We start from the raw sequence: 25,590 nt of genomic DNA, 5'->3' as shown, positions 1-25,590 counted from the left end.
GTGTTTGTGAACTTAACACTTGCTTTTATAAATAAGCAAAGACTAAACTTTAAAGTAACAATCCATAGCATTTTATAGCAATGTAAATAAATATCAGCTTAAAATCACACAACAGTGATTAGTTCCATTTTCTTTTCCAATCATCCGAATTCTAGTAGGTCCCTACAAAACAAAATCATCTGCTAAACAGATGTATTTTAGATTCCCGGCAGCAGCAACATCGGTTTGTTTGGAATAAACACAAAGAGGATGAACTAAGTGCCTCTCAGAAATGCAGAGCCAAAATGAGCCCAAAACACATGTTTCAGAATAAAAGTTTTAGTCACAACTTCCAGCTGAAGTTCAAATACAAAAGACTTAGAGAAAACATCTCAACAATAGTTTGTCATCTTATAAATTAAGCTTTTAGAAATATACAGTTGCATGTAAGTACCGTTTTTGGAGGTGAGTGTTGTTTAAATGAAGTAGAAAACAATCACAGATGTACAGGTGTCATCTGTAGGGAACATTTTATACAAGCGTTGTATTGGCAGCATAAATAACAGCAAATTTACAGCACATAGTGGACTGTGTTTTACATTTCTGGTAGCTTTTTTTTCACCAGTACCAGGTATCCTCCTGCATATGCTACATCTTCAATTTTTTATCAAAGATAATGCGAAAAAAGGAGCTTGCATTAAAAGAACTGAAACAAAAATAACTGCATACACTGTAAACATGACAGAGGCGAACTGTACAACGCTCATGGAAATTAAATGATTGTGAACAATTTATTTGTCTCAAAATCCCACTTTTACATTTATTTTGATTGTGCCATTGTGCATAATTCAAAACCCTTTGCTTCTTTCCTTGCAGTCTGTGTTTTTTTTTAATTTTTAAAAATGTTTTTATTTAGCAGAGCTCCCGTGTCATGTCCCTCAAAAAGCTCCAATATGTCATTTGGTTTATCTTAGCTTTGCCAGGCTGTCAAGGCTCGTTACTCTTCTGCCATTTGATTTAACTTAAGGCATCTCTTTGCAGTATTGGCATATTTCTGGTGGCAGCAACCAGCGCTTTTCACAAGCTTTATTTTAGCATTGCTTGCTAAAGTGGCTCAAATGGATCAAAGCTCTCACAAACGTTGTTAGCATGGCTGTTATCGATCTGGAGGAAGGCAGGTGCTTTCATAGCTTAAGAAATGAAGGAAATGCATACGCTGCAGAGTAAAAGCTTTGGCAAACACTGAATTTCTTCCAGATAGTCCTGGCTGGTTTTGGCAGTTGGCTGAACAACAACAATGCTACTAACAGTTTTGAAGAGCTTTAGCGAGTAGCCGTTCAGTCCCAACCAAAATTGTGGCCGGTCATTTGGTAAAACTTTAGATTGAAGGGTCTGTAGAAGTCTCTGAGCCTACGAAGGACCTCAGAGGAGATCTGGGGATGGGGCCTGCCCTTTGACTTCCCCAGGCAGCGCGGCCTGCTGCTCCCCTCGGGCTTCTTTAGGCAGGGGAAACCTTTGGTCTGGTTAAAGTAGAAGTGCTTGTCTGTTACCACCCGTTTGAGTCCCAGGAAGTCCTGAACCCGGCCCATCTCGCCTGCTGGGTCCGTCACAAGGCGCTCGCCGCTGACAAAGAGGAGGCGTGAGAGCGGGAAGAAGCGCAGCCAGTTCTCTAGGTGCTTGGCGTAGATGCCGATGCGCACGGCACTCCAAGATGTGTCAATGAGGCCTGTGGTGGCATTTCGGAAGGCCAGGCTCTGGAAGGACGGGAGCCCGGGGGACTTGGACAGAGTCTGGGTGTAATCAGAAACAGCCCGAGTCACGGGGTCACGCACCACCACGATGAGCTTGGTGTGGCGGCTCATGGAGAAGACGCGGCGAGGGGCTTCTTTGGTGATAAAGTAACTGGGCGTCTTCTCCATGGTGATCTGACCCTCCAGAGTACGAGGCATCAGGTTCCTGCATGAAAAAAAGAGATTCTGCCATTAATAAAATATTCCATGGGAATATTCTTAAGAAAATGCCAACATACTGTACAGTACAGGTCAAAAGTTTGGACACACCTTCTCATTCAATGTGTTTCCTTTATTTTCATGACTATTTACATTGTAGATTCTCACTGAAGGCATCAAAACTATGAATGAACACATATGGAATTATGTACTTAACAAAAAAGTGTGAAATAACTAAAAACATGTCTTATATTTTAGATTCTTCAAAGTAGCCACCCTTTGCTTTTTTGTTAACTCTGCAAACCCTTGGTGTTCTAGTCACCTGAAATGGTTTTCACTTCACAGGTGTGCTTTGTCAGGGTTAATTAGTGGAATTTTTTTCCCTTATTAATAAAAAAAGCAAAGGGTGGCTACTTTGAAGAATCTAAAATATAAGACATGTTTTCAGTTATTTCACACTTTTTTGTTAAGTACATAATTCCATGTGTGTTCATTCATAGTTTTGATGCCTTCAGTGAGAATCTACAACGTAAATAGTCATGAAAATAAAAGGAAACACATTGAATGAGAAACTGTGTCCAAACTTTTGGCCTGTACTGTATGTCTTTTACAAAAACCTGTATATATTAGAAGAAATTAATACATTCCCTTCATTTTCTCATAATTACATAGCATTCCTTTGACTTGCCTTGAAGGCTTTTGGATTTTGCTTTGTAATTAGTTGGCTAAATCTGTGATTAGAGGGAGATAAACATGACATTAGCTACTGGCACTGATGGAGTGACCATGTCAGCACAGACTGGGAGGGAGTCTGTGAGCGGCTACTGTAGGAAAACCACATGGCTGTATTAACCTCAGGAAAGTAATTTCCTCTCATCCGCTGCCTCCTCCTAAACAGGCTGGACTCTTTCTCTGCTTTTAGTCCTTGAAGCTGGGGGACCATCCCGCAGGACTGAAATAATAGCCACATTTCTGTCACACCACTGGTATTTGTAGTCTTACAGTAGGGTTGTTACTTCCAATGTACTACATTTATTCACTTTAATTCCTTCCTTTTCCCCTTTTGTTTAGCTAGCTACAAGCTAATCCGTATCACGAGTGTTGACGCGACAAATTGCTTGAAAAGTGTAATAAATGACCCATGACATTTTACTCATTGAAAAAGTATTTACGCTACATTGCTAATTACTCAACAGCAAAAACAATTAAAGTTAGCTACATTATACGTTAGCCCCGCTCTGCCTGAAGTGCCTGTGAACAACTCCAAATCCTCAAAATCCATCACATATTCTCTATTATATTTTGTATCATATCAAAAAGATGGAAAAACAGCAGTTAGTAGTAGCAGTAACCTACTTAACTACACAAGAGATGATTAAGAGTTTTAAGAATAACTCTGGTTTATAACAGCGATGACCCTATCTTATTCTTATAGTTTTCATAGAATTGGTAATGAAAAGAATGTTCTGCCCAAGCTGATCGGCATTTTTCACAGACATTTTGACTTGTCATATAGTAGGGAAAAGCACAGTGTTACTAACAATGCAAGGATGGCTCTGTTCTATCAAGTGTCCCCATAAGCCATGACAGTGTGACAGAGCCAGCGTGACCAATGCCAAGACTCGGAAACCAAAGCAGAACATGAAAATCAGAGGTGTAATTTTATTAATTACACCTCTGCTTTTCATGTTCATGTTTCATGTTATTTGCTTAAAAGCATATTGCTTTAAAAAAAATGGAAGAAAAAAACACTTTTAAATCTGAATAAAGTGGTTTAGATGATTTGGCAAAACATTTGGCTATTTCTAACTGAATTGTCTGACCCCTTGTTTGCCCCCTTGCCACCCTTCCAGAATAAATGTAGTGAGTACAATGTTATCATTGCTGATAGAAATGAGGACCAAATTTAGGAAAATAAGACCAAATGCAATACATACAACATTCTGGCTGCAGTAATTCCTACTGAATTAACAGGCAAAAGTCCAAAGGTATCCCGTAACAAACAGGTTAATTGAGTGTTGTCTTATGGTAGCCATGTGTTCGCATTCAATCCTGGCTGTTGCCTTTGGCCCACAGATTGTTATTATCATCAGTGGTAGAAGTATTCTAGGCACACTTTGGCTCTAAGAGGACTGGCTGCCCTCTTCCTTTAGATCTTTAGCCCTACTTAGATGACTCAGAGGCTGAGAAGACATAGTAGTACCTCTAAAAATTCAACAAACCCTGACCAAAGCCTGCGCTTGACTCAGAGTCCCTATAACGTGCCAGAGCAGATTGTATTTAAAACGAGGGAAATGGAAGGGAAAGGAAAAACTATTTGCCTTGTGTCCTTTATTTCATTCAAATGCTACTGTAACGCTAAAATGGAATTTAATAACCTAATTTGTAAAAACATATCCTGTCAATTTTCCTCTCTTAAAAACAAAACACAAAATATAGCCCATTTTGTTGAGTTTAAAGAAGAGATTCAAATCTCATGCTCAGTTTGTTTGAAATCTAAGCAATGAGGAATGCCAGAATTGCAACTGTGAAAGATCCCTCAGCTAATTTCCATGCTTCCCCCCCTCCCTCCTCAGCAGGCATGTGGTGACGGTTGGGTCGGAGACTAGTCTTCGTGGTTGGTCTGTACTCTAAGTGAAGGGCTTATGGGGCTCTGAGCTCTGGTGTGTGGTGATGGAGCCGACTCCATTCCTCTCTCTCTCTCTCTCTTTCATCCAAGACACACAGTCAGATCCAAGTCCTGCATGTCCCCTGGCATGAAACTACAAGGGTAACACCAAATACACAATTTATGGTATTCATAAAAAAAAAAAAAAAACTAAAAAAACCTGAGCTTTGTTTAGCCTGGGCCTAACAAAAATGGAGAGAAATACAGCAAATACCAAAGGGAGCAAAGTTTGGAAACTCAATACTGTTTCTATGGCTAGTCTTAACATTGGGATGTATTACAATGAGCATTTCAAGCCAAAGCGTAAGCTGCAACCTATCGCTCCGAAGCCAAGTCTCTGAGACTGTGGGTTGGGGGGCTCACTTCAGGTCACCACATGACGTGAGTGGCAACATAGTTCTAAAGTGAATCTAAAGCTACATTTTTCATTTGGATCCAAGAGCAGGTTTGGATTTGAGAGGGAATTCCACCCTTTGATACTGTTACTATCCAACACATTCGCACTCCCAGCGCGTCCAAAAAAAAAAACCGACGCTTGGTCAGGTGCCTTTTGCGTCATTTTTTGATGCCGTCAGGTGCCTTTGGTGACATTTTTCGCGCTTGGTTGGGCCTGATTTGGCATCATTTTTCACCATGCAGGGTAAATCCACTTAGTTAGGGTTTGAAAAAGATCGCGGATGGGGTTACAAAATGTACGTTTCAGTGACACGCGGGACAAGAACAGGACACGTCTCCTGGGTGAAAGTCCTGTGTTGTTACACAGAGGCTAAAGGGTGATTTTTGCATCTGAACCTGACGCTGAGAGCCACTGACCGAGCGTCAGTATTTGACGAGCTGGGAATGAGAACGGTTTGTACTCTAATGTGTCATCAATCTGGGAGGTTACTCTGTGGTAACTGCATGCTGGTTTGGTTCGCCTGCTTCTCCTCTACCTGCCTAGTCTACCTGCGTTTCCTACATTTTAGAAACTGACTCCCAACAACCCCAGAGAGAACATGCCTAAGCAATTAAGTATTTCCAGTACAGCAAAAGGGGCCGTTGCATCCTTTAATCAACATATTTTTGGCTGCGATGCACTCGGGTCCCTCAATATAACTGTCAGTGGACTCCCACTGCTTTCTCCCAGTATGACTGGTGTGCATCAGTGCAAAACGGTGGCTGCAGAAATAATCTCTCTGGTTTTAAGGGACTGGAAAAAACCTCGATTGGCATCATCTGTTTTTTATCCAAAAGAATGCAAAGAAAAACACACTACAGAACAACAATATGGGCCCAGATATGCAAGGTATTTTCATTTTTTTTCATTTTTTTTCTGTGGTTGCATAATGCAGTGACATCCGAAGCCCACAACCAGATCTGAAAGCAAAAACAACTGAAGTGCCGGCGTGTTTGCAAGTGTGTTTATGGCACTAAATGGATGTTTGATTTCATCCAATCAGTCTAATGGAAGCCATGGTGTTCCATTCGAGGCCGAGTGGGGCTCCCATTGACATCATGTTTACATTTTGAACCACTAGCCTGTAATCACAGAACAGCCCGGCTACAACAGAAAGCCCAGGAGGAGGCCACACAGTGGTGGAGTAAAGGGAGGAGGGAAAAGAGGGATAGAGGAAGAAGAAGAAGTAGAAGAGAAAAACAAAAAGAGCGGGCATGAATAAAAGGAAGGAGGTAATGAGAGATAAGAGCACAGATGGAGAGGAGAAAAACAGCAGCTTACTGTAATCCTCTCATTAACCTGGAGTCGCATCTAATCTCATTTTCTCTTATGAAGATGAAAACAGCGTTTGTTCTTTTTATCTGATACCAGAGTGTTTAGGGAAACCTATCGACCCGATGTTTGTTTTCATCACACCTTTACCATTAGCATCTGGAGCAGGAATGCGGTCGGCTTTGAAAGTGCTCAGATGTGCGTTTATCTGTGCATACAAATGTGTCCAGACACTCTAACTGTGCTCTGTGTGGGTGGGCTGAGCTTTATTAGGGCCTGTTTAAAGCACGGCTGGCTAATAGGCCACTGTTTATGACTAGAATATGAGTGAGCTGTGTACACTGACCCGCGTCCGCCTCTCAACAAAAGTGACAGGTCAGGTGACAAGCAGGGGCTATTTCATGTGATGTAGACAGATTGTTTGAATAGCATTTTCCATTTCTGCTCTACAAGCCAAGTTGAGATAACTACATCAGGGACCTTCAACCTGTTTTAAGCCAAAGACCCATTAACTAAGAGAGACAGACTGAGACATAGATTGTATAAAATGAAGTTGCATATTAAACTTATAGTACAATAACGTGTGGGCGGCCTAAAGCCTTTATACATACCCTTTCAGTGCGTAGAATACTAAGCTATTAAAATAATAATTGTTGGCATGATTTTATAAATCATGTTTTAATGTTAAACATACATGTGGCACAAGGAATCCTCAGCATTAACTGGATCTGTGGGTGGCTACCTTAGTGACTACCTTATCTATAGGCTAGTAAGCACATCATTCATGTTTTTGTTTTTTTTTACTAAAAGGCTGATTTATATTTTATATAAAACGTCCCAAAAATTACAATAATATAATAAAAAAAAAACATTCTCATGAAAACCCTTTACAGAATACAAGTAAAATACAAGCCAAACCACACTCTGCACTCTGGCTTGGTAAACTGCACTCTCTGCCACAGAGAGACGGCTATATCAAGTCAAAGCTAGCGAGCCACAGCTAGCCTTAACTAAAGGTATATTTAGTTTATTTGCCTACCACTAGCTGTTATCTGTAATTGAAGAATATCAACCTTGATGAACTGCCATCTTGATACACGTGCAGTTGCTAAATTCAATCACAACTGAGAAAAAAACTAAAAACAGCTTAAGTTTAGTAACTAGCCTAGCATAGCAGAGTATTAGTAACGGCTAGCTCACCTTCCGGCTTCAAACTGAGTTAACACAATTTGATCTTGTTAAAGGGCATTCCATCAGTTCTAGGGAGTACAACTGAGCCTTCTGGAGGAGCTTATTAAAGTTTGAAAATATAATGGTGGTGTGATGTCATCAGGGTTAACTCGGCTTCAGCGTGGAGACTACACATTTTTAAAGAAAAGAAAGCCTGCAATACGAACCAAGGGGAATGGGGCAAGAGGTGGGTGGAAGTCAAGGAAGTTGTATGTCAAGAAGGCCAAGGAAGTTGTATGTCAAGAAGGCCAAGGAAGTTGTATGAAAAATGCTATTGAGTTGCATGATGGGAAATGTAGGATATAGCATTTTTGGAGTTTGACCCATGCTAGTGAATAAACCGTCAGCTGCATAGAATTTGACATTACTTCTTAAAATGTCTTTTTTGCACAGTTCCCAACTATGCAGTGCAATATTAAATAGCTGAAATAAAAAAAATTGTAACAAACGGAAGACTGAAAGATAGACACAGTAAAACGGACTACTGTATTAATATTAATAGCCATAGCTCTATTAGTTTTACTGTTACTATAATAGCCACTGTTAATCATGCCATTCCATTATACCCACTGCTATAATAATTATGAGTCATATTTAGTTAGGTATTATTCTCTCTCTCTCTCTCTCTCTCTCTCTATCTCTCTCTCTATCGCAGATGGCCGCCCACCAAGAGCCAGGTTCTGCCTGAGGTTTCTGACTGTTAAAAGGAAGTTTTCCCTCGCCGCCATATGCAATTGCTCTTGGGGGAATTGTTGCGTCTCTGTAAATTATAGAGTGTGGTCTAGACCTAATCTTTAAAGTGTCCTGAGATAACGTCTGTTATGATTTGACAGGAAAACTTTTTTTTTATTGCCTACATTTCTTACAATATCATCTCTCAAAAAAAACAACTAAACATATTAAGTGCATTTAAGTGCCATGTTACATTGTTTAAAAAAATGCAATAACAACCTCAAACTAAGGCATACATTAAACATAAACACTACCTTAAGTTGTGCAACTTAACTTTCAGAACTACAAGTTGATCTGTATATAGGCTTATAAGTATATATAAGTTACTTAACCTATTTTCATGTATATATTTGATTACAATGTCACATAGCTCTGTTACACTTATGCTAGTAGATGGTTGATCAGCTGTTTCTCCGTGAAGAGAGAGTGAGAGAAAATGGCGCGCAACAATCAGCTGTTTTTCCGAAGGGATAGTCAACAAGTCGGCTCTTTAGATCAGATCGTGGTCACCACTCCGTATTTTCTTGTCTTTGATTTTGATAGTTGTTGTGTTTGGTGTAGTTTCATCGTCCACACGACTCTGTGATTTACTTTTGTCGTGGAATGGATGATTAAGTTAGACTCCATGTTTTCTGTTGAGATGCTGAAGCATTGACGTCGTGCTATTATTGTGGTAAGCTAGTTGGATTTCGCAGTAGACACCCTGTACAGAGTTTTCGTTTTAATTACGTTTGAACCGATTCCAAACTTTGGACACTTAAAGTCTGTTTCCTCCAGCCTGTCTCTTCTCTTAGCCCCTCGCTATTTACGCTCTCTTTCTTCATTTCGTAATCTGCGCCGTCCTGTCTACATGGCAGCAGCGACAGGCCCGGTGTGCGAAAGTAATAATCCTCCGTGCGGAAACACCGTGAGCGATTTGTACCGTTGTTTAAACCAAGCTTCGAGGCAAATCATTTTGCCTCGAAGATTTTTTGTCGAATTATTCGAGTGACTCGAGGAATCGTTTGAGCCCTATATGGACTATGACAAAATATGACATCTAAAAGGGCGTAAAGCAAAGGCATTACAAAGTTTTGCATTACAACATCTGTTTTGCAGCCTGAAAATCCCTGCAATTCACTTCACTGATTCTGTAGTTATTGCTCTATGGCTTTGCAGGGCATAAAAGGGCTCACCCATTATAGTGCTTCTCAAATGTGAGTGTATGTGTGTTTATTTTAAAGTAAAAAGGGCACCTGCAGGTACGGTAAACACGGTGGCTATTATCTCTTCTCTAGTGGGAAACACACACTCCAGCCACAGGATGGTTCCACATCTGGGAGCAATGAAGTCCAGTTTGAGTGTGTGTGCGTGTGCGTCTGTGTGTGCGTGCGTGTGTGTGTGTGTGGGGCGGAGATGAGGGAAGTGTTTCTGAGTTAGGAAGTTTCCCTCTGGTGCCGGGGGTTCAGAGCTCCGAAATCTGTGATCCATACCGGCTCTGCTGGGCCGAGGCCAGACCCCCGAACCCTCCTAATCCCCACCAGCCTGTCCCGCGCCGAAATGGACTCCTCCACCCTGACGGTCAGAGGCAGATGGTTGTGATTCAGAGGGCAAGACCACCAGGGATCACAGGGGATCATGTAATGCAACATGTCATCATGTGCAGATTTCTCTCCCGTACATGCGATGTAACCCCCTTCTTTTCCTTCCTCTATCCCTCCATTTCTCCTTCCCTTTTTTTTCACTTTTCTACAACTCCCTCTTACAACTTTAAAGCTTCCACTTGGCCTCTACTGTATCTTTCAAAGTAAGATTGTTATGAATACATTTGACACGTCTGAAAGAATTTTTACTGTAAGACACATCGACGTCTTCAACCACTACAGAGGGACACATGAGACAGATACAGTCTGCCTGTATGTGTTCAAAGATGTGCAAAAGCTGCTGCGTGGAGGGACAGGTTTGTCATTACTGACGACAAATACAGGGCTGAGGAGCTTCTGTGGGCTGATTAGAAGTCAGCGGGGACTGCAAGCAACTCAATAAAAGAGGAGGTAAAGTAGTACTTCTCTTTGTGTCTGTTGGAGTCGGGCCATTACATTAGCTGGATGATGTTTCTGGCCTAAATTGAGCTTTTTGATAAATGTATCCATTGCTATGTAAAAATAGAGGAAAAAGTCTTTCTTGGACATTTCTCATTTTTTTCAGGTATTCTGGCTATCAGGCTGCCAAAATGAGATTTTAAGGTCAAAGTAATTAATGATAAGTAATTGCATCTGGTTTTACGTTGCAGAGTTTTTGTAACTACCTGAAGTTTCAGAGGCTTTTCTTGTAAAGAAGAACATTTAAATGAAAATGGTCTAAACTTTAAAAGTTTTAGGAATGAAGAGTCAACATTTTACAGGGTTTCTGCAGTGTCAACACAATTCAAATTTAAGACTTTTAAAACCTTTTAAATACCACATAGGATGCAATTTCATACCATTTTTACGGTCAAAGAATAACAGAAAGCCAGTCACGACAATAAGGCCTACATTAATTTATTAAGTATATTAATTGATTGACATATACTGTATGTCACATTTGTGTTAGCACTTCCCAGTGCTGTATAACAATAATTCCTAGTAATATCATTAAACAATTAACATGACCTGGACCCACATAAGCAGCAGAAAATTGATAGATTGATTAAAAATAATGTTGCTGTCTATAGCAGGCTTACACGGCCTTATTTGAGGGAACTGATGTATGGGTTTTTAAGACTTTTCAAGACCTGCAGATACCCTGTTCTACACTGAATATTAGCACAGGATATCATCCATCAGCCCCTTACATAATATATGTATTACATAAACCCATATTGCCCACAGCTCATGTTACTGTATCTCTCTTCAGCGTGTGTGTGGCGGACCATTATACACTCCGAAGGTTACCGTCTGGCTGACGCACCAGGGTGGTGAGGAGTATTTTTACTACAGGAGGTTTGCATCACTGGGGTAGGTCGGTAGGAAAGAGATGAAGAATGTGTCTAGCTGAGGGGAAAAATAGAGGCGTAACGGTTAATAGAGACATCACAGGGCCTGAGAGCTGTGAGTGAGTGAGAAGTGGTCAGTCAGAGTTTCCTCTGAGAAACCAGGACAGCCCTAATGACAGAGGGAGATCTATTTGTCTGTGTGTGAATTTTACCAAACGCTAATTTTACGCCATTTGAACCTTCAGTACAGCTTGTAATTGTTCGAACGATCTCTTAATTGCTGACTGATGTAACACGATAATCATTTGTCTTAAAGCTTTAGTGCGTAGCATTTTTATATCAATGAACGTCCGTTACATTCAAGCCATTGCCAAATGAGTTGATACAAAGCTAATTAAGCCTATCAGCTCCACACAACTCTCTCTGTGTCTCTCAGTATGGCTATGTTTAAAAAATTGTGTCTTTTTAATCCTCCGTGTCCTCCATAAACCACTAGCAACTGCGCGGAGGAAGGGTGGGGGTGGAGCGCGACCACGGAAGGCTTGTACAGTGTTGTTGCCATTACTTAGAATTCCTCATGGGGGAGACAGCAACTACGCACTATAGCTTTAAAGGACATGTTGGCAAATATGCTTATTTGCTTTCTTGGCGAGAGTTAGATGAGAAGATAAGAATATGTAGCTGTCAGCCAGCAGGCGCTTAGCTTAGCTAAGCACAAATACTGAAAACAGGGGAAACAGCTAGCCTGGCTCTGTCCAAAGCTGACACGTTATATTTGTTTGTTTAATTTGTAAAAAAAGTAAAAACAGCAATTTTCCGTACATAACCCCCCCATAAAACAGCATAAAGTAAGATATGAAGTGTTACCATGAAAAGTGAGCCTTAGAGGAGCTGTTAGGCAGATTTTGTTACCTTGGGACAGAGCCAGGCTAGCTTTCCCCTCCTGTTTACAGTCTTTATGCTATGCTAAGATAACTAGCATGCTGGCTGTAGCCTTATATTTACCATACAGACATACAGTGATAAGATAAGATTATTTATCATCCAAATATAAATTATGATTAGGTGACAAGTTATCTCTGGGAAGTTAAGTGCAAACATATCACCACAATGATTATGAGCACCAAACATATTAACAGGGTACTTTATACTTTAAAATGACCACAGTAGGAAAAGGAGATGAAATGAAGAACAGGAAGAGGGGATGCAGTGATTTTATCTTTTATCTTATCGTAACAACGTGTAATGATGGAACATGGATTAAACCTGTTGTGTGTGACATAGTATAGTACACAGTGTATATACCATATGAGTGAGTGTAAGTGTGTGTACAGTATGTGTGTGTGTGCGCACTGGTTGCTACCTCCCCCACATCCTTACTTATCAAATGGGAAAATCTGCAGTCTTGTTCCTGCCAGGCCCATAGTGGCCTACTTGTGTGGCTTTATCTCAGAGAGATGCCGGGGCCCCCGGGGGCCCCACCCTGCCTTCATCCGATACAGGATGGAGGGAGGGGTAGATCGGGTAGATCCTGACCCCAGTGATGTCACAACGTCCTTCCCACAGTTACATAATTGGGCTGTTAGTAAGATGAATGTATGTGGACATTTAAATTTCAAATTAATCAGGAAGAGGTCTTTTGACATAAAAACATATTTAAATGTACCCTGAAATCAGCACATTAAACCTGAAGCAATTAGTCAGTTATTCAATAGTTGATTGACAGAAAATTGATTGGGAATTATTTTCATAATCGACTCATTGTTTAAGTCATTTTAAGCAACTTGCTTAATGTCAACTTGGGTTCTTGGAACATGTAATTGCCATTTCTTTTACATTTTATGGACCAAATAATTGATCAATTATTTAAGAAAATGTCACATTTGTTGCAGCCAGAGCACATATTCATGTATTAAACATATTAAGAATCTTACTTAATAGAACATAAATAGTAGCTAGGTTATGACAGTATACTGATTGTACCTCACCGTTTGTTTTTTCTTAGATTTAAATACTTTAGTTATGAGGAATATGGAATACATACACGACAAGTGGGAATATTCTGAAATATACACATATTACGTTAGTTGCTATTTATATTTGGAGGAACTCACCATATTTTGTAATACACACAGATACATTGTCACCTTTCAATATGATATTAATAGCTAGTTAGATGGATAGATAGACTGATTGATTTAGCAGATTAAACATGAGTCAACATGTACATACTTTAATGTTTACCGTCCTCTCTGAGTTCACACAGGAGACAGAAAACAACCAGCTCTTCACTAATTAAAAAACGTTTCTAAATGAGTACACACACACACATGTGCACACACACCTCAGAAACACTGTAATCGACTCAATATGGACTTTTGCTCGTCTGGCAACTCCTCAGGTCCCGACCAATAAGAACACTCGATACTGTCCGATGCTGAAAACCAACTTCTTAGCAGTTTCAGCCTCCCACTCCTTGTGGTTTCTCAGCTCATTGTTAGCAGTGTCTTAAGCTAAAAACGGAAATAACTGCTGGCAGAGACACGGCTTTTACAACTGGAAACAGTCCATTCAGCGGTCTGCTATTAGTGCCGTCTATCACACTCATCAGAGTGGACTCAGCAGGCCTTGGCTACGTTTACACACATCAAACATACAGGACACAGTCGAGTTTGGATGGACATGAAGAGGGAGCTGGTGTCGGTTTCCAGATTTCCTCCCATCACCGCGTCTTGTTTGATGTGTTACTTGTCCTCGAATTCAGCTCCAGCTCTCAGTGCCAGAGTTTCAGGCATAATTAATCTCATTTCCTCCCAGAGCCAGCACAGGCATCACTGACAATTAACCAGTTCAAGTTGGTTGAGTCAAACCGATTGGAGTTTTCTAGGAAGGTTTTATAGCGGACAAAGAAAGGTGTGTTTTTTTCTGTCAGATTCTCAGGGTGGCTGCAGGTTCTCATGACCCCCCAGCCACCCAGCCAGCCAGTCAGACATTAAACAGAGATAGACACCAGTGAGAGGTCCAAGGCCACACACCACACACACACACACACACACACACACACACACACACACACACACACACACACACACACACACACACACACACACACACACACACACGCACAATAATTACGTGCCTCTCCAGACAGACCAGATCACAACCAACCAGCAGTAACTATGTATGAATGTAACTGTCAGTCTCCAGGGCTCCCTTGTAAAAGAGATTTGACTATCTCAATGGGACATCACCTGGTAAAATAAAGGATAAATAAAAAAAAAAATTAAAAAAAGTAACTGTCAGTTACCCATCTCTTTTCAGTCATTTCAAAGTAATTGATGTAAATGGAGAAAGTGAGTTGATATTGTATTAAGATCCTTTCTTCAATGCAAAACAGTTTGATACGTAGAGCCAGAAGAAAGCAGAAAAAGAAGTGTGATTCAATTTATTTTAATTTGCTGGTCTACTACTGTAGGTAATACACTGACATATGGAAGTACCTGAGACTACCCCATTTAAAGAAATCTGAACTATCCCTTTAGTGGCCAGTATGATTACAGTGACCAATAACTCTTATATGATTATATGATAATTATTTTAAGACAGACTTAAAAAAATGTGTTGTTCAATCAGGTCCAGGGGTATACTGCTATTTGTTCAAGTTCCATACATGCACACGCACGGTTACATTTTGGCTTGTTTGGAAGGTTATGTAACTACTGTTCCTACGGTGGCATACAATATTTACATACATTAGTCAACTATAACTATAAAATGAAAAGGATGTGTTGCTGCCTTGTCAGCTTTACTAGTTAACAGTTACAGTAATAGCTATAGACTGAAAAATTATTTTCCTTCAATGTGCCGCTCAAAGGCTACCGCCGGCAGCCACCGGTAACTTTTAAGGTGGAATGTTTTCTTGCGTTGTTACTCAATGCATGAGTAGACGTCATGAATCAACCAGCACGCCTTAAAAGTCAATATGACAACTTTGATCATTCCATTTGATTTTATTGTCCCTCTTGCGTGACATACGCTTTAGTGAGGATTGGATCGTAAGCACTTTATGAAAAATATGAATTTGAACCGTATTATGCGATCGGAGAATATTCTATTTCCTCACTTCACAGAAAAGAAAAAGTAGCAGAGCGTTGTTCCGGTGCGCTGCGGCAGCACTACAAACCTGATCAGCAGGGTTGGGCATCGTTTTTAACGATTCTGATTCCAATTGCGATTCCTTTCGATTCCGGTTCTTATCGATTCTCGATTCCGATTCTTTGAGGGGTGGAGTTGAAACGGGTCACGTGCTTATTTCACAAATAAGAGGAAAGTTTTATTTTGATTCAATGGTGGGTTGCAGTTTTACCAGGCTTTTTCAACGTAAAATAAAGGCACACTAGAGCGCTGCTTACTGTGCTCCATGGCTGCAACGCAACACGCAAACTTGCGCATGTTAAATATGGAACCCATGATCAGATTTGAAACCAAATCCTCCAAACGATTCCAATAAAGAAACAATTCCACTGGAATCGTAATATTTTTAAAACGATTTAAATAGGAATCTGTTCTCAATGCCCAACCCTACTGATCAGGACATCATGTTTTATTATCCGATCGTCAGTATTGCAAGTATTCATTTGAAAAAGTAGTAACTATAGTATAGGAGTATTGGAGTACAAAGTTAAAGTGAGAAAACGGTACTAGTAACTGTACAACACTTTAGTCTGTTACTGTCGTGTAACATTTTTTTCCCATTTTCTATTCCTCTTTCACCTTCGTCTTCTTATGAGCACGTACTTACTTACTTTACTTACTACTAATTTCTTTCTAATCTTTACTCATCTTTACTCATTTCCTGTACGCACGCTAATCCAAAACAAAAGGCCGATGACACAAAGCAAAAAGAGAAGAAATAAAAAAAGAGAAGACGTTTAGAGGAAACGAAAGCAAACGACATAGACGAGGCAAGATGGAGGAAGTAGACAGAAGATCATTTTGTTGTGGTCCATTAAACACGGCGGCTCGTCAGTCGTCCTGATCTCTGTCTGTGTCACAAGGAAAGGCAGGCTTTGAGGAGTTTGTGGCTCAAGCAAAAGTATGTAACAGCATGTCTTGAGTCTTCTTTAAAATGCCTCTCAGCCTGACCGTCTGGAATTAAAACCCAGACGGCTGAAATTGAAACCAGCCACAGTGATGGGCGACACAAACCGTTCCCTGCGCTCTCTAACTGATTGAAGTGCGGCGAGGTTCAGAGTTCCACCAGTGGTCCTCTCATCGTGCATCTGATTGCATTACTTCTGATTGGATGAGACACGGCGTGCTGGGAGTCGAAAGGTCAACCAATGACGAGCTGTCAAAATATTGATGACCGAGTTGGATTTTTTTTTTTTTCTCCGAGTAAAAATCCATATCCGTCTCGCACCAATTTATCAAGTCATGTTAGATTTCATCCTTATAGTTTTCCAACTTCATTTACATATTTATTCTGGCAAAAAAGCCCTTTACATGTAAATAGCAGCACGTGTCATGTCATGTTTATTGGCTCTGACAGACATGCCGTACAATGCTGCTCATGTTCATGCATATGTATAACCGACTAGCTTTCCCTTCCTGCGCTGATGCGGCTTCAAATACTCGCAAAGCATTCAGCCCCGTCTTCGGCACAAAGCCTTCTTTCTTCTAGCGAGATCTGTACATTTCCCATTTTTCCAAATTCTTGCCTGGAAGCCTCTCTTCTTCTCCAAAACACCCGTTGTCAGTCTGAACAACACTCTTGCAACGCGCAGCTTCCAAGAATGCAGAGCGGAGAGGAATTCAACTGGAGAATCCCCTGTGATTGGTAGAAAAGTCTGACGGGAAATAAAACCTGGACATTCCTGTGTAGGTAGCTGAATCATACATCGGGCGTCCTGAGAGAGAGAGGAGACTATGAGGCAAAGAAAGGAGTCGATGAGGAAAGAGATTTAACAGACGAGAGAGGAAAAAAAACATTGACTCTATAGCTAACAGGAGCGAAGACACGTCCAGTGGCTTTACGTTGCACGCTTTGAGTGACCTGAACAAGCTTTATAAATCCAGGCCCAGCAAACACTCACACTGTGGGGTATAAATGTCAGCTGTGGAAGGGAGTAACAGCTCCTTGTCAACAAGATTGAATATTCAGAAGTCAATTCGTTTCTGCTGCAACAGCGTGATAAAGGCATAGAGAGAGAGAGAGAGATCAATAGAAAGAACCTATTTTAGGTGATCGATATCGGGAAAAGACATTTATATCTCTTGGATATTTATAGTGTCAAGAAAAGGCGAAGCAACGCGAAAGAAGAAGGGGGCAGTGGACGGACTTTCAGGTAGAGCTGGAGCAGTGTGAATGAATCCGAGCTCACACACACACACACACACACACACACACACACACACACACACACACACACACACACACACACACACACACACACACACATATGCTCACACTCACTCACTTTGCACACCATGGCTGTCTAAACCCTCATTCTCCACCACCAAACCACACAATCGTTTCCAGTAGATGGCCAAGGCTTTTCCACATATAAGCATTTTTTCGAAAAACAATTTGCCAAATGCTTCCTTTAAGGATGTCCATGTGTTTTACTTGGTTACCAGCTAAGGACAGGGGCCAAGGCTCTCTCTCTCTCTCTCTCTCTCTCTCTCTCTCCGAGCTCAAAGACACAGACAGCACTTTGAGATGAAGAGCTCTGTCAGAGAATAAATGTTTAAGTGATACTTTCCAGCCCGGTTTCAGATGATGTTGTTGGCTTCACATACAGCGATTCTGTTTCAAATTGATATATGTGAATCACTGGGTACTTAACATGTGATTACACTAAATGAATATCTGGAAGTATGAAAAATAGGCAGTAGGGCAGAAGGGGAAGGAAGAAAGGACAGTAGGAAGGCACAGGGAAGTCTACTGTGCCGACTGGTTATTCATTAGCCACAACATATGGAGAGTCAATGTTGAGATATCAATACCTAACACAATATTAAACTAAATGAATACTGTTTTTAGAACTATGTGTGATGGGTTAGGTCATGCGATGCTAAAGGAAAGGCAGGGAAAGGAGAATGTACCATTACTTAAGCTAACTACTTCGATCAATCCATGTATTTATTTGCCACTTGAAATCATTTAAAATTACAAATTCAGTAAAATGCGACCTGTGACTACTCTTGTTAAGGTTTTGGGACCTTCGTTGTCATGGTTACAGTAATAACTAGAGGGTTAAGTTTAGAGAGTGGTTGTGGTCATGCTCAAAAGAAACCAAAGTTGACTGTCAGAAGGAACCGGGAAACGAACAGAGGTCTCTCATGGAGACGTCCGACGTTCCGTGGAGCCAGCGATCCCCCCCCCGACTACATCCCTCTGTGGACTTTATCCTCAGGGTCTACAGCACATGTGTCAAACTCAAGGCCCGAGGCCCTTGCAGATTTTGATCCGGCCCGCATTTCAATATAGGTTCACAATAAATAAATAAAGGCACTTTTTCCGATGTTTTTGCCCCTTTTTCTGATGTTTGTGGCGCTTTTTTAGACAATGTTGGCGCTTTTTTCTATGATGGCTAAGCAACTTTTTTTCTGACTTTTTGGGGGCCCAAACTCAAAGTGAGAAAGCTATATGAGACATGCAATAATACAGTCAAAATATTTAACTTTTTCTCTTCAATAAAAGCCCGTCAATAAACTGTACATGTCTGGCCCTTAATGTGATTCTTATTTTCCAGTCTGTCCCTTAGCGAAATTGAATTTGACACCCCTGGTCTAGAGTCACAATACCTACAGCCGCTGGAGGGCTCTGGCACCTGAATGAAAAGGCCGATTCTGTGGTTGTCTTGGGAGGACAGTCCTTGTGTTACATCTGACTTAGTCTACATCAAAGAGGTTCCACTTCCGGGATTGCTCCGATGCTTGCTCCTTTTCACCCGGAAGTGTCCGCTACCTTACTGCTTTCTTTGTGTTGGAATTTTAAACTCTTTTGAGGACAATGGTTAACAGGGTAAATCCAGACAGCTAGCTGGACTATCTGACTATAGTTTTCTGTTGCACGACTAAAACAACTTTTGAAGGTACACACGTTCCACCAAAACAACTTCCTTCCCGAGGCTATTTTGCAGCGCCGCCGTGGCTCTGTCGGGCGCCTAGTGCCGCCCAAGACGATTGTGATTGGTTTAAAGAAATGCCGATAAACCAGAGCACGTTTCTCTCCCGTCACGGAATGCTGTGTGGACTAGCCAGACCCCTCCTCCGCAGCGCTGTGGAGGAAGGTCTGGCAAAGCGAGATTACGTCTGACTCAATACGTAGCTATAGTTTCTAAAATCAAATCATACAATAGTTTCTGTTTTTTTTTTTTAAATAAGTTGAGCCTACTCCACAATCTTTCCCCGGACTATACATTACTTGCACATGCTTCGAACAATTCCAACTGTCTCATATTAAAATAAAATAAAAGTCCCAGTGACTCTTGTTTCTTGTCTGTAAGCCAGTGAACTACACAGCCCCTGGGTACAATAAGCTTCCCCTATAGCACTAAAGGAATAGTGAAGCGCTCATCCTAGCCCAGTGCTATACGAGATGAGGATGTGGCTGGGTGGGGGTGTTGACTAATACTTCATAAAGCCTTGTTTAACTGCGAGTGGGGGCCTAATCCCTCTCAGCCACTCTGCATGTCCCTGAGCTGTCCATATTAATGCCTGACCTGTCATTACACCGGTCCAATTCACACAGTGTTGACAAGAGCTGTCGGCGGATTAGGACAGAGCAAAAACACACGTTTCATTAAGCCTTCAGAAGAGAAAAGGAGAGGAAGAGAAAAAAGAGAGGTGAATAAATCATGTCTGTGCTAAGAGAGTACAAGGTAAGGTCAGTTTAACGTCAACACAAAGCCGTAAAAGGAACACGTAAAGGTTGCTCGTCTTCTCACCTTTCACTTCTGCTAACTACAGATCCTAAAGAGCAGCTGAAAATGCATGCCATTGTTTGGGTTTTACCGTCACACACAAAAAAAAGAAAACTGTTATATTTTATCAGCGAAGATCATATGTTATGCATTTTAAAGTTTCTGTTTGCAGTTGGTCTCCTATACCTTTAAAAAGTGCATGTATAGCATTGTGAAAAGCAAAGTCGCAGGCCTTTGTGGTGAGCACCACGCTGATTTTCCGCCAGGCCAAATTTGAACTAAACTGAACTTTGACCCATGCCGACCACAACAGTCGTCCAATGGGATTGTGGTATTACTGTAAAAGGATTGGGAAGTTATGACGCCAATACTTTTTACTGAAGAGAAGACAGTGGAATCTCTGAATTCACAGCGTTCTGTAAATCTAATGTCCGACTTGAGTTTAAATCTGAAGCCTGGCGGAAATTATTAGAGAGGATAGGGATACAAGGTTCGAAAATGTATTTTGAGATTGTTTAATATCATGATGTAGTCTATGGTATCCTATAGTTGCTGCTTTGTAGGATTATTTCCTGTCGGTTATTTCGGGACAGACATAAAGGACAGCTAAAGTCTCACAGTTCTAGTCTCTTGAACCCTTAAGTTTCCCTAAATATCCCCTTACATCTGCTAAGAATAGGACAGTAATGTTATAATAAAAGGGCACATTTAGTAAAAAAATAATTTCTCCTTCAAGACAAATCATGCTTGTTTGGGGTAAAACATGCACATTCAGGAACCTTTTTATATATTTTATGTATATTTCTGGTTGCCTCTCCCTAGGTCTTTTAAAATTTCTACTATGAAATAGCCAATAAAATAAAGGCTTTTTAATTTTTAAGAAGAGTGCCTTAGATTTTCCTTCTTTTCTACACCTTTTTATAGCTTCATGTTTATATTAAATGTTGAAATTAGAGATGGTTTGTGCATCATTTTATTCACATTTCCCTAAATCCCAACAAGTTATAAAGATCTAAAACAGTCCATTAGAGCTGGAGAAAATAAATAAATAAATCATTTCAGTTATTTTACCAGCAAAAATGCCAAACATACTCTAATTTCGGTTTCTCCAATGTGAAGATTTTCTGCTTGTATGATAGTAAACTGGCTATATTTGGCTTATGGACTGATGGTGGGATAAAGAAAATAAATTTGAAGCTGTCATCTTGGAAATGATGATGTCCATTTTTGAAACACAATTTTCGGACATTTTATAGATAGAACAGTTCACTAAAATGAATCTGTTTCTTCAACACTTCATCCTGTATTTTTGCATTTTCGCCTCTATGCAAAACTAATTGCAAACAGCTGTTTTACAGATGGATAAAATGTACATGTCTGTGTTAAGAACATTCCAGGGGATACCGTTTTAGTAATTCATCAACTCAAAGTTAAAAACTGCCTCGAGCTGCTGCCCACATCACTCATTAACTGTATCATCGCACATGCAACGGAAATGTTGATGTAGCTTGCATGCAGCAGGAAAACCCCAGCCTCCTCCAGAAAAAAACATACTGAGTAATAAGAACTAACACACACACACACACACACACACACACACACACACACACACACACACACACACACACACACACACACACACACACACACACACACACTTTGATCTCTGTGTCAGTTAGTGCTGTTCCACCTGAGCCTCACATTACCCGGCTCTATTGATCTCTGCTTCTCCTCCCACCCGACATTTTACTGCCACACCTCCGTGTTCTCCTCTCTCTTCTACTTGTCACTTTATCAAACCGTCATTTAATCCACCAGATCTTTTTGCCTCATCCTTCCTCTGTAATAGTCCCCTCCTCCTTTCTCTCTCATCTCGGTGCTATCAGATATCAGGCATTCATGTCCACCCAAGACATGAAGATTCTTCTAACAATAGCTACTAAAAAAACCCACTCTTAACATTTCAACAACAAAGATCACCCATTTCATTTATCCGTTTAAACATTTTAGTCCATAAACTCAGACTCGTGTCTCTCTGCGTGCTGCTATCCCGGCGAGACAAAAAAAAGAAAGAAAAAAAAATCATGTGTCCGGGTTTCATTGGAAAAAATAAAATGGAGGCTATTTGTGACAAGAGAAATATCGCGGTCAGCCTTCAAAAGCCCATTTCGGCTGATCCTCAAACAAACACCTGACTGCGGGGTCATCCGCACTACCACCGTCCACAACGACCCATCCTCCCTCTGTGATCAGGCCCTCAGGGGACCAACATGGGACACTTAGGGAAGCAGTGTGTCAGCTCAATAAACAGCAATTTATTGGCAGGGGACTGAATACGCTGCCATCCTTGGTAGCTATCAGCAGAGCCTCTTATTGGTGCTGAGGGATATTAATGAAGAGAGGAGAGGGACTGATCACAGCACGCATGAGAGGATGTGTTGGCCTGCACAAAAACATGCTTCCTGTGGACTGATACTGTAAGTGGGGAGTGTATTTGAAATGTTGCTGTTTTTGTTACATCATGCTCATGGCCTACGTCATTCATTATAGACTGTTGAAAGGGAACTAGAAAATACATAATGATCTGACGACAGCACATGAAAATGCCACCTTTTTCCCACTGTGGCCCCAGATTGATTAAAAGTATGAGAAAAAGTAATTTATACATATCGTCACCTTCCCAAAATAATGGGCTAAGTCATTTTTTCAGGTTTTTCAGAAAACGCAAAAAACTGAATGGCCTAAGTCACACGCTTGACATAGGCCATTATAATAAAGGTGTAGAATCACATGACCTGTTCAACTGAGGATGTACCAGAGGTGGACAGCACCATAAGATGATTTAGGCAAAAAAATCTTTTTTGTCAATAAAGTATTTTTTCAGGTCTTTCAGAAAACAAAAAACTGAACAGCCTAAGTCACACGCTTGACATAGGCCATTATGCTAAAGGAGTAGAATCAAATGACCTGTTCAAATGAAGATGTACCAGAGGTGGACAGCACCATAAGATGATTTAGGCAAAAAAAAAAGTTTTGTCAAAAAATGACATAGGCCATTATTTTTAGGAAGGTGACGATATGGCACTTAAAAAGTGTAAAAACTGCCCACTTCTCAATTTGTAATCCTTAAATGCTGTATCATTTATTTCTACATTTTAAGTCTGAAGATCAAACGGATTCCAAAGAAACTAAATGAGATGTAACTTTGTGTACATCTGCCTGATCACACACCTCATCATCCACCCCATCAGACGGGATCTATGAGAAACACTTATAGAGTGACTCAATATTGAAGATAAAAGATATGTCATCATGCACATGTTGCAGTACAGAGCGGAATTCATAATAATCAAAAAGAGAAAAACAGGGGGCTTTTTTTTTGGGCACTTGTAGTGGGGGCCCTCTTCTACTTGCCCTGCGTTGACCTGGTTTTACTACTGCACATTAACACTACTAGCTGGGCCTATAATACAATGTATAACCCAACACATTAATAATATCATTAGATTTACTGAGTTAATTCACCTTAAATCAATGCCTTAGCTTAATAAACGTAAGATATAAGGCCTTGTACATGATCATACGCATCTTGAGGAAGAAAAAAAGAAAAGTCTGGAGCTTCTGAAAAGGGACAGTAAGCAGCTACAACTTCTAATCACGCGTCCATGACTTCTGCCCTGAACTTTGACCCTTCCAGTTCATTGCTATTTCGGTCACTTCCCCGTTTGCGCAAAGCAGGGAAACTGGTGATTTTAATTAAATGTAAGCCTATTATTATTCGACTTAATGACTTGTTTTATCATTAAGTTAAAAAAAAAGAAAAAGAAAAGAAGAACTGCTTACCTGTACCAGTCCAGTCCCTTCTCGTAGAAGCGGTCAAAAAAGTGCGGCTCGGAGCCGACGGCTCTCACGTCCGGATGGATGCGCAAGAACTCCAGCAGAGCCCGGGTGCCACCTTTCTTCACCCCGATGATGATGGCCTGAGGGAACTTTTTGCTGCCGAAATTATTCGCTATAGAGATGTTGTTAGATGGAGCGTCGCTGTCCGACAGGTCCGACAGCTGTTCCCGGACAACCTGAGACGCGTTATGCGCGCCGAGCTGCTGCTGCTGCGGCGACGACGCTTCGTGTCCATCGTTTAAGAGGATTTTGTTTTGAAAATGACTTTGTTGGTCATATACTGGCCTGGGCAATGAGTCACAGTATCCGTTGAGGCAGTAAAAGAGGTAAGTGAAGAGAAGGATCATGGTAAAGAAGACGGACAGCTTGGACTGCACCCTCAGGTGTCCAAAGTTGAGCGCAGCTCTCCATTTACTACATCCCATGAGTCGCAATCCTGAGCACGGGGACACAACGCAGGAAACATGCCACATCAAGGGACTGCATAGTCTACTTTAAAAGTCACTCAGAACTGAGAACGCTTTTTAAATAATCACCGCGCTCGTGCCACAACAGCAAGTGGCGCAAAACTTGGCCCCCGCGCGTCAAAAAGCTCCACATGTTCCTCGGATTATCGCACTCGCCCTTTGACTCTCTCTCTCTCTCTCTCTCTCTCTCTCTCGTCAACTCCTCATCAACACACAACTTGTTGATGTTTAAATAGCTTGAGCCAACTCCGAGCGACGTTGTAGTTGAAAGGTGTCTGTGAATAACTACAGTAATGTCCCGCAGCGCTCCGTGCCTTCTGTGCGCTCCCGTGCGGCTCCCTGGCAGCAGCAGCAGCAGCAGCAGCAGCGGCAGCGGCTCTATAGGAAACCCTCAACAACCCTTTCCCGTCTCACTGCCAAATCCACGCCCTGTTTATCAAACACACACGCCCCTTCCATCATCAGCCCGGGCCACACTAAAATAACACCGAGGAATAATTGACAATGCACTCTCTCCAAGCTGTCAGAGAGGGAGAAACTCGCATATCAAACTGTTGTTATTTTAGAGAAATGTAGCCATTAGTTTAAGTGTATTCAACGCATTGGAAGAGGAGGGGAACGTGATGAAGAGGGGATATTAGTTTCTGATTGCAGACCCAGGACGCAATTTCCCCTCATTTCCCCTTTAAATCACCACTTCTGCTGCCTTACCAGTGATGCATGAGCTCCAGGTTGTGACTGTCTTTGCCCAAATTGTTTGGCTGTAGGATGGGCTGGTAGTGGCCACCTGCTGTCTGCTAGCCCTCCTGACCACACACACCCATGGAGCCAGCTATATAACACACACACATTTAACCTTTACACTCCTGCTCAACATGGACAGACAGGTGTCATTAGCTTTCACTAATTCCTTTCTCCCTCTGTGTGTGTGTGTGTGTGTGTGTGTGTGTGTGTGTGTGTGTGTGTCTGTGTGTGTGTGAGACCACAGTTCTAACAACCCGGCTCCATGGTTATAAACATGGAGTAATCCAGACCACCCTCAGTTTCTCTCCTCATCACTTTTTTGTTTTTATA

At 41.2% G+C, this 25,590-nt stretch overlaps 1 protein-coding gene across 1 annotated transcript; it reads right to left on the bottom strand.

The window, feature by feature from the left end:
- Positions 1–302: 302 nt before the first annotated feature.
- Positions 303–24,876, bottom strand: si:dkey-121b10.7 (heparan sulfate glucosamine 3-O-sulfotransferase 6). The gene is made up of 2 exons (XM_039787173.1): positions 23,993–24,876; positions 303–1,935 (listed from the first exon to the last, which is right to left on the bottom strand). The coding sequence occupies exons 1-2, from the start codon at positions 24,520–24,522 to the stop codon at positions 1,317–1,319; spliced, it is 1,149 nt and encodes a 382-aa protein (XP_039643107.1). The 5' UTR covers positions 24,523–24,876; the 3' UTR covers positions 303–1,316.
- Between the last annotated feature and the right edge of the window lie 714 nt (positions 24,877–25,590).

This window comes from Perca fluviatilis, chromosome 21 (assembly GCF_010015445.1).
Source record: "Perca fluviatilis chromosome 21, GENO_Pfluv_1.0, whole genome shotgun sequence".
NCBI lineage: Eukaryota > Metazoa > Chordata > Actinopteri > Perciformes > Percidae > Perca > Perca fluviatilis.
The sequence above is the reverse complement of the archived record's forward strand: the minus strand, read 5'-3'. Positions and strand labels throughout refer to the sequence as shown.